This window comes from Carcharhinus amblyrhynchos, chromosome 26 (assembly GCF_965287045.1).
Source record: "Carcharhinus amblyrhynchos chromosome 26, sCarAmb.v2.hapA, whole genome shotgun sequence".
In the NCBI taxonomy this organism is placed as follows: domain Eukaryota; kingdom Metazoa; phylum Chordata; class Chondrichthyes; order Carcharhiniformes; family Carcharhinidae; genus Carcharhinus; species Carcharhinus amblyrhynchos.
This window is the reverse complement of record NC_137349.1, coordinates 4,385,964-4,402,047: the sequence shown is the minus strand read 5'-3', so window position 1 is coordinate 4,402,047 and position 16,084 is coordinate 4,385,964. Positions and strand designations below refer to the sequence as shown.

General features: G+C 42.6%; 1 protein-coding gene and 1 non-coding gene across 3 annotated transcripts; both read left to right on the top strand.

Annotated features, from left to right (window-relative positions):
- Window positions 1–5,515: 5,515 nt before the first annotated feature.
- LOC145358663 (uncharacterized) lies at window positions 5,516–14,103 on the top strand. Of its 2 annotated transcripts, none has more exons than XM_080212883.1 (5): window positions 5,516–5,580; window positions 6,037–6,119; window positions 6,775–6,929; window positions 11,051–11,176; window positions 13,559–14,103. In XM_080212883.1, exons 3-5 carry the CDS (start codon window positions 6,863–6,865, stop codon window positions 13,777–13,779), a joined length of 414 nt encoding a protein of 137 aa, XP_080069009.1. In that variant the 5' UTR covers window positions 5,516–5,580; window positions 6,037–6,119; window positions 6,775–6,862; the 3' UTR covers window positions 13,780–14,103. The 2 variants fall into 2 exon arrangements, with proteins under 2 accessions (XP_080069009.1, XP_080069006.1); XM_080212880.1 differs by having other exon boundaries at window positions 5,537–5,555.
- LOC145358952 (small nucleolar RNA SNORA13) lies at window positions 11,638–11,773 on the top strand. The gene has a single exon (XR_013889540.1). It is a non-coding gene; the product is annotated as a small nucleolar RNA SNORA13 (small nucleolar RNA).
- Window positions 14,104–16,084: the final 1,981 nt, after the last annotated feature.

Sequence of the window (16,084 nt, the reverse complement as noted above, 5' to 3'; positions counted from 1 at the left end):
CACTCCCTATTCTGAATTGCCTTGTCTCTGATGCAGATGTAGGAGAGCTACTGAAGTTAGAATCCAGCATAAAGAACAGAACGGTACAGCACAGGAGTGGGCCCTTCTGCTGACATAGCTGCCTCTTGAATCTAATACTTTCTTGCCTCTACGTGGTCCATGTCCCTCTATTTATGTATCTATCTAGATGCTTCTTGAATGTTATAGAATCTGCTTCCACCACCTTCTTTGTCTGGAATGTTCTGCCAATCACCATGCTCTATCTGGAAAAACTTGCCCCTTAAATCTCTCTCAAACTTTTCCCCTCCTCACTCTATGCCCTTGAATAATTGACCCTTCAACCCTGGGGAAAAAGACTGACTATTCACTCTTTCCAAGCCTGTCATAGAATCCTACAGTACAGAAGGAGGTCATTGGCTCACCAAGTCTGCATTGACCACAATCCCACCCAGCCCCTTATCCTATAATCCCATGCATTTACCTTAGCTAGTCCCCTTTACACCAACAGGTAATTTAACGTAGCCAATCCATCTAACCCATGCATTTTTGGAATGTGAGGAAACCCATGCAGACGGAAATGTGCAAACTCCACGTGGACAGTGGCCCAAGCCAGGAATCAAACCTGGGTTTCTGGTGCTGAGGCAGCAGTGCTAACCACTGTGCTGCCCATGTCATTATCTTGTAAAACTCTATCAGGTGCCCCCACTTCCTCCAATGCTCCAGCGAAAACAATTCAAATTTGTTCAATCTTTCATCATAGTCTACATCCTCCAAACCAGGCAACACCCTGATAAATCTCTTCTGCACCCTTTCCAATGCATCAACATCCTTCTGGTAATATGCTGACCAGAATTGTACACATTGCTCCAAATGCAGCCTACCCAAAGTCTTATACAGCTGCAACATGATCTTCTAATTCTTACACTCAATATCCTGACTGATGAAGGCCAGCATGCCACTAGCCTTCTTGACCACCTTGTCCATTGGGTTGCTATCTTCAGGGAACTGTGGATTTTGCATGCCTAGATCCCTCTCTATGCTGATATTTCTAAAGACTCTACCCCTTCTGCAGTAGACCTTTAAATCGCATCACCTCATATTGGTATGGGTTAAATTCCATCTGAAATCTTCTGGCCCAAGTCTCCAGATGATTTATATCCTCTGGCAATCCTCCTTACTATCCACTCCTATTCCAATTTTTGTAACATCTGCAAATTTACTAATCAGACTACTGACATTTTTCTCCAAATAATTTATTATATATTACAAACAAGGGCCCCAGCACTGATCCTTGTAGAACATCGCTTGTCACAGACCTCCAGTCCGAAAAATACGCTCCCACTGCTACTCTGCTTACAATGCCCAAGCCAGTTTCATATCCATTTTACCAGCTCACTTTGGATACATGTGACTTCACCTTCTGTATTAGCTTGCCATAAGGAACCTTATCAAAGCCTATGTATACAACATCCATTGCCCTGCCCTGGTCAATTTTTCTTGTCACTTCCTCAAAGAACTCAGTCAAGCTTGTGAGTCACAACTTCAGAAAACCACGCTGCTTATTGCCAACAAGCCTATTCCCTTCCAAACGTGAGTACATCCTATCCCTAAGAGTCTTCTCCAATAATTTCCCCACCATTGATGTGTAAGGCTCACAGGCCTGTAATTTTCCAAATTGTCTCTTCTGCCATTAAACAGAGGAACAATGTTACCAATCCTCTGGTACCTTGCCCCTGAATAAAGAGGATACAAAGATTTTGGCCAAGGCCTCAGCAATTTCTTCCCTTACCTCTCAGTATTCTGGGATAGACCCTATCTGGCCCTGGGATTTGACCACTTTAATGTTTTTCAAAACATCCAATACCTCCTCCCTTTTTATCTCAACATGTCCTAGAATGCCAACATCCTCCTTTCTTCATCCATCACATCCTTCTCCTTTGTCAATACTGATGCAAAGTACTCATTAAGGACCTAACCCACCTCATCTCGTTCCACACACAAATTCTGTCCACTGTCCCTGAGTAGACCTACCCTTTCCATAGCTGTCCTCTTCCTCCTTGTATGAACATAAAAAGTCTCCTTAATCGAGATTCTCCTTAATCATGCCTGCCAAGGACATTTCATGGCCTTTTTTACATAACATAAGAACATAAGAAATAGGAGCAGGAGCAGGAGTAGGCCATCTAGCCCTTCGAGCCTGCCCCGCCATTCAATAAGATCATGGCTGATCTGTCATGGCTCAGTTCCACATTCCTGCCCTCTCCCCATAACCCTTAATCCCCTCGCTTATCAAAAACCCATCAACCCGTGTCTTAAAAATATTTAGCGAGGCAGCCTCCACCACTTCAACGGGCAGAGAATTCCAGAGATTCACCACCCTTTGAGTGAAGAAGTTCCTCCTCAACTCCGTTCTAAATCGTCCCCCCTTTATCTTGAGGCTGTGCCCCCTAGTCCTACTGTCCTTTCTGAGCGGGAAGAGTCTCTCCACCTCTATCCTATCCATCCCATTCATCATCTTATATGTCTCAATGAGATCTCCCCTCATTCTTCTAAACTCTAACGAGTACAAGCCTAGTTTATTCAGCCTCTCCTCATAGCCCAACCCCCTCAACTCCGGCATCAGCCTAGTAAACCTCCTCTGCACTCGCTCCAAGGCCAATATATCCTTGCGTAAGTGCGGCGACCAAAACTGCACACAGTACTCCAGCTGCGGCTTCACCAATGCCCTATACAGCTGCAGCAAGACCTCCCTACTTTTATATTCAATCCCCCTCGCTATGAAGGCCAGCATCCCATTTGCCTTCCTGACCACCTGCTGCACCTGCAGGCTGGGTTTTTGCGACTCATGCACAAGGACCCCGAGGTCCCTCTGCACCGTCGCCTGCTGCAGTTTTTCGCCACGTAAGTAATAGTCCTTCCTACCATTATTCTTACCAAAGTGGACCACCTCGCACTTGCCAACATTAAATTCCATTTGCCAGTTCCTGGCCCATTTGCCCAGCCTATCTAGATCCTTCTGCAGACTCTCCACACCCTCCGCACAATTTGCCATTCCACCAAACTTGGTGTCATCAGCAAATTTCGACACCATACACTCGGTTCTCTCCTCCAGATCATCTATATAAATGGTAAATAGCCGAGGCCCCAGCACCGACCCCTGGGGCACTCCACTAGTCACCAACCGCCAATCCGAATAGCACCCATTGACCCCCACTCTCTGCCTCCTATTTGACAGCCAATCCCCTATCCACGCTAACACCCTACCCCCAACTCCATGCCCCCTTACCTTCTGCAATAACCTCTTGTGAGGCACCTTGTCAAACGCCTTCTGAAAATCAAGAAAGAGCACATCCACCGGCTCTCCTCTATCCACCGCCCTAGACACATCCTCATAGAACTCCAATAAATTCGTCAGACATGACTTCCCCTTAACGAAACCGTGCTGCGTCTGCTCTATCAAGCAATTCCCCTCAAGATGCCTCGCTATTTCTTCCTTGATGACGGATTCTAACATTTTACCTACAACAGACGTTAAACTAACCAGCCTATAATTCCCTGCCTTTTGCCTGCCACCCTTCTTAAACAATGGCATAACATTAGCCATTTTCCCTGTTTAAGCTCTTTCCTGCTACCTTTGTATTCCTAGAGAGCCTTATCTTTTCAATTTCCTGCAAGTTATCTATGCCTCCTTTATTTCAGTAAGCTCACAATCTCTCTTGTCATCCAGGGTTGTGATGGGCAATTTTAACTTCTGCAACATAGACTGGGATTCCTTTAGTATTGGGGGCAGAGTTTGTTCAGTATGTCCAAGAGTGCTTCTTAAGGTAAAATGTAGGTATCCCAATTTGGAGATGGCTATTTTAGACCTGGTCCTGGGAAACAAGCCTGAACAGGTGATTGATGTCTCAATGGCAGACCATTTTGGGAACAGTGATCACAATTCTATAAGTTTCAAGATACTTGTAGAACAGTAGTCCCAGTGTGAAAGTACTAAACTGGAGGAAGACTAAATATGATGGAGCTGGAGCTCGGCAGGAACTGGGGAATGTAAACTGGAATGTAAATGCAAAGCAGTTGGAGAAGATAGTCAAGAAGACATACACCATTCTTGCCTTCATCAACTGGGGTATTGAGTTTAAAAATTGGCAAGTTATGTTGCAGTTTTATAGAACCTTAGTTAGGCCACACTGGAATTTAGTGTTCAATTCTGGTTGCCACACTACCAGAAGGATGTGGAAGCTTTGGAGAGGGTACAGAAAAGATATACCAGGATGTAGCCTGCATGAAGGACATTTGCTATGAGGAGAGGTTGGAGAAACTTGGTTTGTCCTTACTGGAATGATGGAAGTTGAGGGGCAATCTGACAGAGGTCTACAAGATTATGAGGGACATGGAAAGACTGAATAATCAGAAACTTTTTCCCAGAGCGGAGGAGTTAATTACTCGGGGATACAGATTTAAGGTGTGAGGAACAAGGTTTAAAGGATATGTATGAGGCAAGTGTTTTACACAGAGGGTGGTGGGTGCCTGGAACTCGCTGCCGGGGGAGATAGTGAAAGAAGATACAATAGTGACTTTTAAGTGACAAGTACATGAATAGGATGGGAATGGAGGGATATGGTCATTGGAAAAGTAGGGGGCTTTAGTTCAGTTGGGAAGCATAGTTGGTGCAGCCTTGGAGGGCCGAATGGCCTGTTCTCGTGCTGTAATTTTCTTTGCTCTTTGGGGGCAGCTGTTTGAGGCTAAATCCACATCTGATATTTGGGAGTTTTTTAAAAGTCAGTTGTTAACAATTCAGGACAAGTACGTCCCTGTGAACATGAAGACTAAAGTTGGAACGAAAGGAATCCCAGTCTATGTTGCAGAAGTTAAAATCCATCACAACAATCTTGATGTTTTTACATCCTCCCAAATCTGCTGACATATCAGTTCTTCCACTTCATGCTGGCTGTTGGGAGGGCTGTAATACAACTCCAACAGTGTGATTCCACCAGTCCAGTTTGAGATATAGAATAGAACCATTCCTTAAATTTTTAAAGAGTGCATTGTTATTTGTTCAGATGAGACTATTTGTAGCACATAAGGTGCCCATTTACACCAACATGACTGCATGTATGGCGCAATCAACAAATGAGAACTTAAGAAAACACAATCCCTACATAGAATCCTTACAGTGTAGAGGGAGGCCATTCAGCCCATCAAATCTGCACCGACAACAATCCCACCCACGTGTGGGGTTACTGGAATAGGCTCAGGAGAAGGACCTGGGTAAGATGCTGTCAGAGTTAGTACAAACTTGATCGGCCGAATGGCCTCCTTCTGCACTATAGGGATGCTACAACTATATTTCATCACAGTTGGCAACTCTAATTGTTACTAACGAACCTGCGCAGTGGGCTAGATGACTGTGCGCACGCGCATTGGCCGATCGGCCCCGCCTTCTCCCAGCCCGGGACCCGCCCCCTCCCAGCCCAAGCCCCGCCCTATGAAAATCCCGCGATATTTTCCGCGCCGGAAACACGATCTGTCTTTTGCAGCGTGAGCGGCTGAAGATGGTGGGTGCTTGGCGATGGCGGCGCGGTGAGAGTCCAACACAATCCCTGTCCATCCGCTCTCACATTCACACCAGGGCCGCCGGGTCCACACTGAGATTGTAGAGCGGGCTCTAAGCTGCAATATCCACCCGTTATTTCTCTTTTAGAGTTTACTTTTATATCAGTGGAAGCGGCTGCAGGTTTGGGTGGGCCTCAGACTCACGCGGAGTGATGTGTCCCTCTGCGGCAGCGGCGCTTTCTCCTTCAGCTTGGCGAAAGGCTCATCTTTAAATATGGGCCCGGGGGTGCCTTTATATTTGGGAGGGTAGCGGGGCGGGGAGCTTCGGAGTCGGTGCCCGTGGTGACTTTAATGTCCGAGCCAGAGCTGCCTTTGAAATGGTGGAGTTGTGTTTAAACTGGAATCCAGCTCCTGATGGATTCATTAGTATAAGCTAGAATGAGATTTCCCTTATGCTGTAATTTAATCTTCTTTTAAACGTAGGCTGACCAAGTGGAGCAGAAAAGGACTTTCAGGAAATTTGCTTATGGAGGTATTGACTTGGACAAGCTCTGCAAAATGTCCTAGTAAGTTGTACTGTGTTAATAACTTCTGTGTTTTTTTTCTCGTGTAGGGGGAAATCATGCTAAGGTGGATGATCAGCCACAAACATAATCACAGAATCCCTGTGGTGCAGAAGGAGGCTATTTGGTCCATCAAATCTGCACCAACTATTTGACAGTATCTTGTGCAGGCCTCCTCCCCTGCTGTATGCCTGTAATCCCTCATGTTTACCACGGCTAATCCACCCAACTTACACATTGGGACAACAAGGGGCAATTTAACATGGCTGATCCAGTTAACTGGATCACGTGCTCCCTGGAGAGGGAGCATGTGGTGTCCATGGGCACAGCTGAGGCCTTCTGTGCCTGTTGGGCACCGCAGGGGCTGAGGTGCCTTATAGACCCCGATAATCACATTTTGATTTGACTCGTCTTAAGTTTTCTTTGTACTTTTTGTTTCTGTTCGGGCCGTTCCCCCTCCTTTTGGGGAGCCGCCCCCTTTTTCTTTGTCCCAACGTAATTTAAGTTTGTTTACTTGGTTCAACCCGCAAGAACAACACAAATGGGCCTATTTAAGCTATTCAGTGTAGATGTAAGTTCTGAAGTTTTTTAATATATATGGGTGCGTCAAGGAAGACGGTTATGGAAACAAAGAGCAGCTTTTTTCTTTCCTAATTAGGTTGAAGTGAAATGTGCAGAGCCTCGTGACGGTAAAGGCCCACGGTGTGGCCAGCCAGGAGCACCACAGTGGGGCAGAAGCTTGCCAAATGCAGCTAATGGCTGGGGAGGTCAGCCCTCAAGACTGGCAACAGCAGATTTATGGTAGTCCGCAAGGTAAGTGGGTTAATCATTCAACTTAATCACATTCTTGTTTTTTTTGAATCTGATGAATTTGTATTTAATGTGCCATGTAAACTTGTGGCACTATTGAATTCTACAGTTCTTGATGATAAATTTAGAATATGTAGTAAAACAACTTGGCTAATTTAAATTTTGGAAAGTTACTTAGCAAAAGCGTTACTGAAATGTTTTCCATCAGCATTTTTCAATAGCAATATCCATTTCAACAACTTGGATTTTCAATTGATGTAACCTCCTCAGACAAAAATTGTTCATTTGAGTAGGTGACCTGCCTAGGAACAAAACCCGTTGCCTTGCAACAGGTGCACACATGCATGCACATTAGATTCAGGAGCTCTCTGAAGTTTGTATGTTTTCTGACTGACCACTTCAATTAACCACCTCTTAGCTTCATCCCTTTGGTGTTTGTGTCTGATGTTAGAAGATCTTTACATGCTTGTCTAAAGTTTTCAGTCCATAATCTTGATTGAAATTTAAATGCAGTGCTTGAAGTTGACTACATTATAGTTGCCAGCAACCCGGAATTAGAAAGAAAATAACTAGTCCTTTGTGGGACTGTACTTTGTGGCAGCTATTATTGCCTCCAACATGCGATTAGGTCAAAATTAAATAACTAAATAATTAAACGCAAGTGTGAATGTTTGCTCTTAGCAGAGGTTGCAGTGTTCCAGCAGTGGTTGGCAGGCAGGTTACTTTGCTGCTGGCTTAAAAACTTTTATGTGGAGTGGAGGATCATAATGGAATATAGTCTCCTTTATTAAATTTGTCTTGGCCCATAGGGCTGTACTAATTGTTGCAGTTAAGTAGCATCTGAAGCATGATGGTATTGTGAACTGACTGCTCACAGGCCAGTGAGAATTCCTCATTTAGTATGGGTTGGACAGGATTAGCACAATCCACCTCTCTGCTCCTGGGCTTGGAGAGTAGGTTGAAATGAGCCAAGCTCTTGCTCTTGATTGCTGATCTGGTCACTTTGTTGGAAAATGCACGTGGGCATAATCTGCATGTTGCTGGAGACCCCCTTTGGCTCAGATGCTGTCTTCCTGTAACTCAGGATATTGTTGTAGAGGGAGTGCAACAAAGGTTCCCTATCCCTAGACTTGCTTGATTTCTAGTCTTCTGATGAACAATAACAAGGGATCGTGAATGAAAGACATTGAAGTATCCAATCGGCCATGATATTGAATGGCAAATCAGACTCGAGGGGCTGAATGGCCTGCTCCTGTTTCCTATGTTACACTGGCTTTGCTTCGGTTCTTGGACTCAGATTTGAAGGTTTGTCCAGAATAATGGAACTTCATGTGAATGATGCTTGGCGTCTTGGCGAACACCAGGATGACATTTATATCAAGGGATCTAAGAAATTTTTATTTGTGTGGAGGTTGAACTTCAACTGAAAGAGGCTGATTGCCTCAGCATTGGAGGGGTTGAGATGTTAAATTATTTTCAGTTGTGCGATGTTTCCTGTCTCAAGTCAATTGATGAAGTGAGAAATGCAAAGTTATCAGGTTCCTTATTTCTACAGTTTTTTTCTTCCTTCTGGGAAGGGAAGATTATTGCCTTTTGTCTTTCCCACTTAATTCTTTTATATAGATGAGTGAGGTGTCAAGAAAGGCATAAAATAATTTGAGCTGTTCATGCCTCCTGTTGCTGTTGTACTTCAGGATATTGTGTTTCAGCTGAAATACACTTAAAGAACAATACAGCACAAGAAACAGGCCTTTTGGCCCTCCAAACCTGTGCTGCTCATTGGTCCAACTAGATCATTCTTCTGTATCACTCCATTCCCAGTCTGCTCGTGACTATCCAGCTAAGTCTTAAACGATCTGTGTGTCTGCCTCCACTACCCTGCTTGGCAGTGCATCCCAGCCCCCCACCACCCTCTGTGTAAAATATGTCCCTCTGATGTCTGAGTTAAACCTCGTCCCCCCCCTCACCTTGAACCTGTGACCCCTTGTGTTTGTCACCTCTGACCTGGGAAAAAGCTTCCCGCTGTTCACCCTATCCATGCCCTTCATAATTTTATACACCTCTATTAGGTTTCCCCTTATTCTGTCTTTCCAGGGAGAACAACCCAAGTTTACCCAATCTCTCATCATAGCTAAGACCCACCATACCAGGCAACATCCTGGTAAACCTCTGCGCACTCTCCAAAGCCTCCATGTCCTTCTGGTAGTGCGGCGACCAGAGCTGGATGCAGTACTTCAAATGTGGCCTCATCAACGTTCTGTAACATCAGATGCCAATTTTTATACTCTATACCCCACCCTATAAAGGCAAGCATGCCATATGCCTTCTTCACCACTTTCTCCACCTGTGCTGCCACCTCTAAGGATCTGTGGACTTGCACACCCCGGTCCCTCTGTGCGTCTATATTTTGATGGTTCTGCCATTTATTGTATAGCCTCCCCTACATTCGTCCCACCAAAATGCATCACTTTGCATTTATCTGGATTAAATTCCATCTGCCATTTCTCCACCCAATTTTCCAGCCTGTCTATATCCTGCTGTATTCTCTGATGACGTTCATCGCTATTGGCAAACTTACTGATCACACCAGTTACACCTTCTTCCAAATCATTTATATATATCTCAAATAGCAGAGGTCCCAGTACAGAGCCCTGCGGAACACCACTGGTCACAGACCTCCAGCCGGAAAAAGACCCATCCGCTACTACCCACTGTCTTCTGTGGCCAAGCCAGTTCTATACCCATCTAGCCATCTCTCCTTTTATCCCATGAGATTAACCTTTTGCACCAACCTGCCATGAGGGGCTTTGTCAAATGCTTTACTAAAATCCATATAGATGACATCCACGGCCCTACCCTCGTCAACCATTTTTGTCACCTGAAAAAAAACTCAATTTGTGAGGCATGACCTCCCTCTTACAAAACAATGCTGTCTATCACTAATGAGATTATTCCGTTCTAAATGCACATACATCCTATCTCTAAGAATCCTCTCCAACAATTTCCCTACCACAGATGTCGAGCTCACCGGCCTATAATTACCAAGGTTATCCTTGCTACCCTTCTTAAATAACGGTACCACATTCGCTATCCTCCAATCCTCAGGGACCTCACGTGTCCAATGAAGACAAAGATCTGTCAGACACCCAGCAATTTCATTTCTTGTCTCCCTGAGCAGTCTAGGATAGATGCCATCAGGCCCTGGAGATTTCAGTTTTAATATTCCCTAAAAAAAGCCTAACACTTCCTCCCTTGTAATGGAGATTTTCTCATAATGGGTTAACACTTCCCTCTGAGACACTCCCAGTCAACACGTCCCTCTCCTTTGAACACTGATGAAAAGTATTCATTTAGGATCTCCCCTACCTCCTTGGGCTCTAAGCATAATTCCTCTCCTTTGTCCCTGAGAGGTCTTTTTTTTTCCCCTGACAACTCTTTTGTTCCTAATGAATGAATAAAATGCTTTGGGGTTTTCCTTAATCCTGTCTGCCAAGAACATTTCATGACCCCTTTTTGCCCTTCTAACTCCCCGTTTAAGTTCTTTCTACTTTCTTTGTATTCCTCTAGTGCTCTCTTTTTAGTTGCCTGGACCTAATGTATGCTTCTCTTTTCTTTCTGATCAGATCCTCAATTTCCCTGGTTATCAACAGCTCTCATCCTACCTTTCCTATCCTTCCTTTTTTTTAAACAGGCACATGCCTGTCCTGCAGCCCCATCAACTTCTCCTTAAAAGACTCCTGCATGCCAGATGTGGATTTACCCTCAAATGGCCTCTCCCAATCAACAGCCACCAATTCCTGCCTAATTTGGCTATATTTAGCCTTCTCCTTGGGCTACTTCAGAATTTCTGGAGATTGGATTGTCTAAATGGTGTTTATGAACTGATTGGATGTACAAACCATCACACTAACTGGAATATAGATTACTTCATGTTCAGTGCCGGTTGTAACAATATTCCTTCAGATCTTTGAGGAATAATTATAGTAACTGAACACAGGCTTTGTTTAACTGTTGTATGTGGATGACACTTGGTCAGCCAATAGGTAAGTTTTAATTTTTAAAGCTTATATGAATTATGCTTGGTATCATAAAGGATAAAAAAATTTTGTATTCTTTTGTTTCAGGTGGGTTTGGGTTTTCACCTTCCAGGAGGGAGAGATGCCCCTCTGCAGCCTCCCCACTTAATCCCTATGTAGTTCCACAGCTGCTTGCAGAAGGATTTGAACAGAGTTGGTGCACTTTTCAATATGGTATGTTTCCACAGTACATGGAAAAATAAGTATTTTTGTATTGTGTTGTAGGATTTTTAGTTAGACACATGGAGGAAAAAAGTTGCCTGTCATACTGCAAACATAGCAGAAACATTGGGTTGTTTGGTCAAAGCAGTGTTTTTGAAATTTAGAATATAAATTTTTAAAATTCATTGTGTTTATACGTGTTTAATTTTATCATAGTCCACAAATTTTTAATTCTGTGGCACTTCCCTCTCAAATCAAATTCATTAAGTGAGAAATGCAAAGTTAAGTCCCTTAATTCTTCAGTTCTTTGACTGTCGTCCAAGGTGTCCGGTGTCTGTTAACCAATATGGAAAGAATGTTGCCATTGCTTAATCAGTGGAAGTTAGCTGGCTGTGTGGTACTTTCAATATTAAATGCTAACAATCAATTGTGCCAAAGATACCATTACATAGCAGATGGGAAGGGAGGATTACTGCCTTTTGTGTTGCCCACTTAATTCTTTTATATAGATGAGTGAGGTGTCAAAAAAGGCATAAAATAACTTGAGCTGTTCCATACATTCTGTTGCTGTTGTACTTCAGGATATTGCGTTTCAGCTGAAACACAGTTACTTCAGAATATCTGGAGATATGAACTGTTTATGAACTGATTGTGTACAAACCATTACGCTAGCTGGAATGTAGATTACTTCATGTCTAGTACTGGTTAGAACAATATTCCTTCAGACTTTTGAGGAATAATTATAGTAACTGAACACGGGCTTTGCTTAACTTATGCTTTCACAAAAATGGATGACACCTGTTCAACCAACGGGTAAATTTTAATTTTTAAAGCTAATATGAATAATACTTGGTATCACACTTGGAAAAAACATACCTGTTTGCATTCTTGTTTCAGGTGAGTTTGGTCATCACCATCTTCCAGGAGGGAGTACTCTCCCTCTGCAGCCTCCCCACTTAATCCTTATATAGTTCCACAGCTACCTTCAGGAAGATTTGGACAGGGTTTCGGTGCACTTTCACAATATGGTATGTTTGCACAGTACAAGAAAAATAAACATGGTTTGGATTGTGCTGTAGGATTTTTAGATGTGTGAAGGAAAAAAGTTGCCTGTTACATTGCAAACATAGAAACACTGGGATGTCTGGTCAAAGCAGTGTTTTTGAAATGTAGAAATTCCTGTATCTATTTAATTTTTCAGCGCAATACAAAATGAGCTTGTTACAGTGGTAGCTTAATGATGTGCAATATCCCCTGATATCTTTCACACTAAAAACATGTTGACACAGCAATGGAGCAATCTGTTTTTAACTGAGTCTGTGAAAAGGGAAATTATTAAAGTGACACCATGATCAAAATAACTGATTAGAACACACTGACCATCTCTATCAACTTTTTGATTAGTGGTTCAACAGGGCAGCCTGTAGCAGCCTTGCTTTCTGATCTTCAAAATGTGTATTTTTTTAAGTCTCCTGAAAAATTAAGACCTTCTGCATTGCTGCTCTTGCTGACTTTGAGGGTCCATTGTTAAATGAGCTACCAGTTTTCACTAGTGGGCGAGTTATGAACAAGGGGACAAAGCTACAACATACAGGGTCAGTCATTTAAAACTGAGGTGCATGGAAATTTTTTCTTGGTGGTGAATCTCTGGAATTCTGTTCCAAAGGGTAGTGGAGGCTGGATCATTAAAACATTTAAAGGGGGGTAAGTGCATAATAGAATAGAGGACTATAGGGAAATGGCACAGAAAAGGAATTGTGGCTGGCATAGATCAGCCATGATAGTATTGAAGGACCTGATTGCCTACTCTTATTTCTTACATGCTTTTTTTTACAGCTGTTCTATTTTGCCAAGTTGTTCTATGCTGATTTTGAACTGTTTCTATATATTAACTGATGGCCTGTTTTATTTGGTAAAAAGTCTGACAACACCAGGTTTTAGTCCAACCTATATATAAATAGGTTGGACTAAAACCTGGTGTTGTCAGACTTTTTACTGTGTTTACGCCAGTCCAACGCCGGCATACCCACATCATGACTGTTTTATTTGACCATGTGTGTATTGGGTCTGTTTTGATGATCTATCCTGATCCCATATGGCTCTAAACATGTTTTTTTTAAGTGGAGGGAGCAGAATGAACAGTGCTGTACTGAATTTGGTGGCTGACAACATTCCTGCTGGTTAATTTGCAATCCAGTAAGGTGTAGTCCTTACCCACTTGATTTTTAAAATGGGAGAGTAGTGCTAAAGCATTTGTTGTGCTGGTACAAGATGTTCTAATTTTGTAAAACTTAAGTTGATTTTTCACAAGTTGCTTTCTGCAAAGTTAATGGTGACTTTAGTTTGCATTTTTCTCCAAATGGTCATAACTTTTCTGTTCTATTTGTTTAATAGATTATGGTCAAGATATGAGTGGTTGTGGCCAAGCCCCAGGTTTCTCAGATCCAAATCAGCTAGCTCCCTCGTGTGGAGAATCTTCAGCACCAGCACCTCCAGGGGCTCCACCGTTTGCACCGGGTGGATTTGCTTGTGGTCAGAACCACTGCTCAGCGATTCCATCCTTTAGACATTATAACCATGGCAGGGAAAAAATGAAGAGGTATATTCTGGAGTAAACTTGGCTGGAAATTCTTAATTTCGTGACTTGTGACAATGAATTGATAACAAAAATTAAAGGAGTTTGAAGTATGTTTTTGGCTTTTTAAAAAAAATGTTCTCTTGCCAAAGCACAAATCACCTCTGCTTCTGAATGTTGCAAAATTTAGGAGAAATATTCTGTTCCATATTTCATTATAAAAAAAATTGTTTGATCTTGCCTCTTGTTTAACCCTACAATAAATTTGTTTAAAATTGAAACATTTGTGTTGAGTGGTTGTAAACTAAACTGCAAAATTATGACAGACGACCCCAAGTTTAAGTGAAGAGTACATTTAGTTTAACTTTGGTCTCTTTGTTTATTTCTCAATAAGGATTTGATGTATGATTCTATGCAAGTAATGCAGTGGGGGAATTTAATTTTAAGATATTTAAATACTGCCTCGCAACTTAAGAGAAAGAAGAATGATTAGGATGTAATTGAGCCCACCTGACATTGAAAAATGCAACTGTCAATGGCACATTCTTGTCTATTTTCTGCAGCAGGTTTTGGTTTTGTTCTTGGGTTGCTGTGAGCTAGTGGTTTTTGTCATGCAAATACATCAGCTCCAGGTTGGGAATAACTTCATGGATGTTGGCACTTTCCTAGATAGCTATTACTGCATTGACCTTCACTAAGTTATTAAGCTGTATGTCTTGTTCTGTCCTTGGGTGTGCTACCCTACCAAGGCTTGCTACATAATCAAATTCTGACAATTGTATGCTTGGAATTTATGGCATATTCAGTACTATAGAGGGGCAAAAAAGTGTCATACACAAATTGATACCTGCTGAGTAAAGGTGAACAGCATGAATAAATGCAGGGTGGGCAGTAAAAGAGAAAACTGGGCTAGATTTTGTTTCATGTTTGGTGGAGGGAATTGGAATGGAATCTTGAATGTTTGCCCTGCTGTCTCAGGAGGTGGAACTTCCCTACCTGGTACTGAGTCCCAAGGTGGGGCAGGACCTGAGTATTCCAGCCATGACCTCAACTATGCAGCCAGGGGTTTGTTGCATAGTGTCATGTTTGATACCATATTGAAAAGGCACCCAACTTCACTAACCCACCATAGAGTCTGAGGTCACATACCAAATTCTCAAGAACAGTTTCATCCCTACTGCCATCAGACTTTTGATTGGACCTAATTTGATCTTTCTCTACACTCATGATTACATTCTTCAGTCTCTCCTCTGAATAGTATGCTTTGAAGGTGTGGCATGCACAAAACAATGCTTTTCACTTTACTAATACATGTGACAAATAAATAAATGAAAGAAAATGGACCTCCAGGAACATGCTGAGACAAAGATGGACCTTTTGTAGATGCATCCTTGCCCCCCTTCCCCCATCTGTAGTATTCCAAGGTCCAGGATTACTGATGGCCTTTCCCCCTGAATGATATGGAAGCAGCCCCAGCCATTGATTAGATGAGTCCTGCATACTATTTCATTGAAATGTTCTGGACCAGTGGGTTCTCTAGTATCGCAGAGAATCTAGCATACATGGAACATTGTGGGTTGGGCCTTTATCTACATGACAGCAGGAAACAACTCAGTTTCACCATGGCCTCCTGAGGGTCTCCTGCTTCACCATGACAGGCACCAACAGAAGATCCTGCTTAAAATCTCCCTCCAACATTGAACCTGCCAGTAGGGTCATGGGAAAATTCTGCTGAGCATATTGTATCAAATGTTTGAAGCCCAATTAGTGATCATCTGACATGAAGGAAGCCAACTATTGCTGCCAAAGGATCTGAACCTGACTGGCTCTTTTAGCCTATGCTTATATGAAAAGGAAGTTAGTCATTGCAGAATTGTTCTCTGAATTGGTGTTTATTTTGTAATCCTTTTTTAATGTATCACTAAAAAACACAGATGCTGCTACATTCACCAGCAGGGTCTGCTGGTGCATTTGTCTGTGGTCCTAATGGTAGGCCTTCTACTTTGGCCTTTTGGCTAAGCTCAAATGTCAGATTAAGCCCAAGATAGGGTGCAATATCTTAACAAAGAACAACACAGCACGGGAAACAGGCCCTTTGGCCCAACGAACCCATGCTTGGATTTTTGTCTGTCCTGAGGAATTGGATTTTGAATTTGGCTTTTGGAACAAGAAGGAACGGATTTGTGTTTGCTCCTTTCTGAACACTGACTTTGTAATTTTAAGGATGGAAATAAAAATTAAAAGACCAGTAAACATTTTTGATTGTAGTAGGCAATAAAAAAATGCAGACAATTGGATTACTTAACAAGCTATTAAGCCTTTTTACTAATTTCCAAATGACGGGC

Excerpts from the sequence above, each read along its gene's own strand:
- LOC145358663 (XM_080212883.1), top strand. The coding sequence starts at position 6,863 with ATGCAGCTAATGGCTGGGGAGGTCAGCCCTCAAGACTGGCAACAGCAG. Across the intron at positions 6,930-11,050 it reads GATTTATGGTAGTCCGCAAG|GTGGGTTTGGGTTTTCACCT; the intron begins GTAAGTGGGTTA and ends CTTTTGTTTCAG. Across the intron at positions 11,177-13,558 it reads TTGGTGCACTTTTCAATATG|ATTATGGTCAAGATATGAGT; the intron begins GTATGTTTCCAC and ends TTTGTTTAATAG.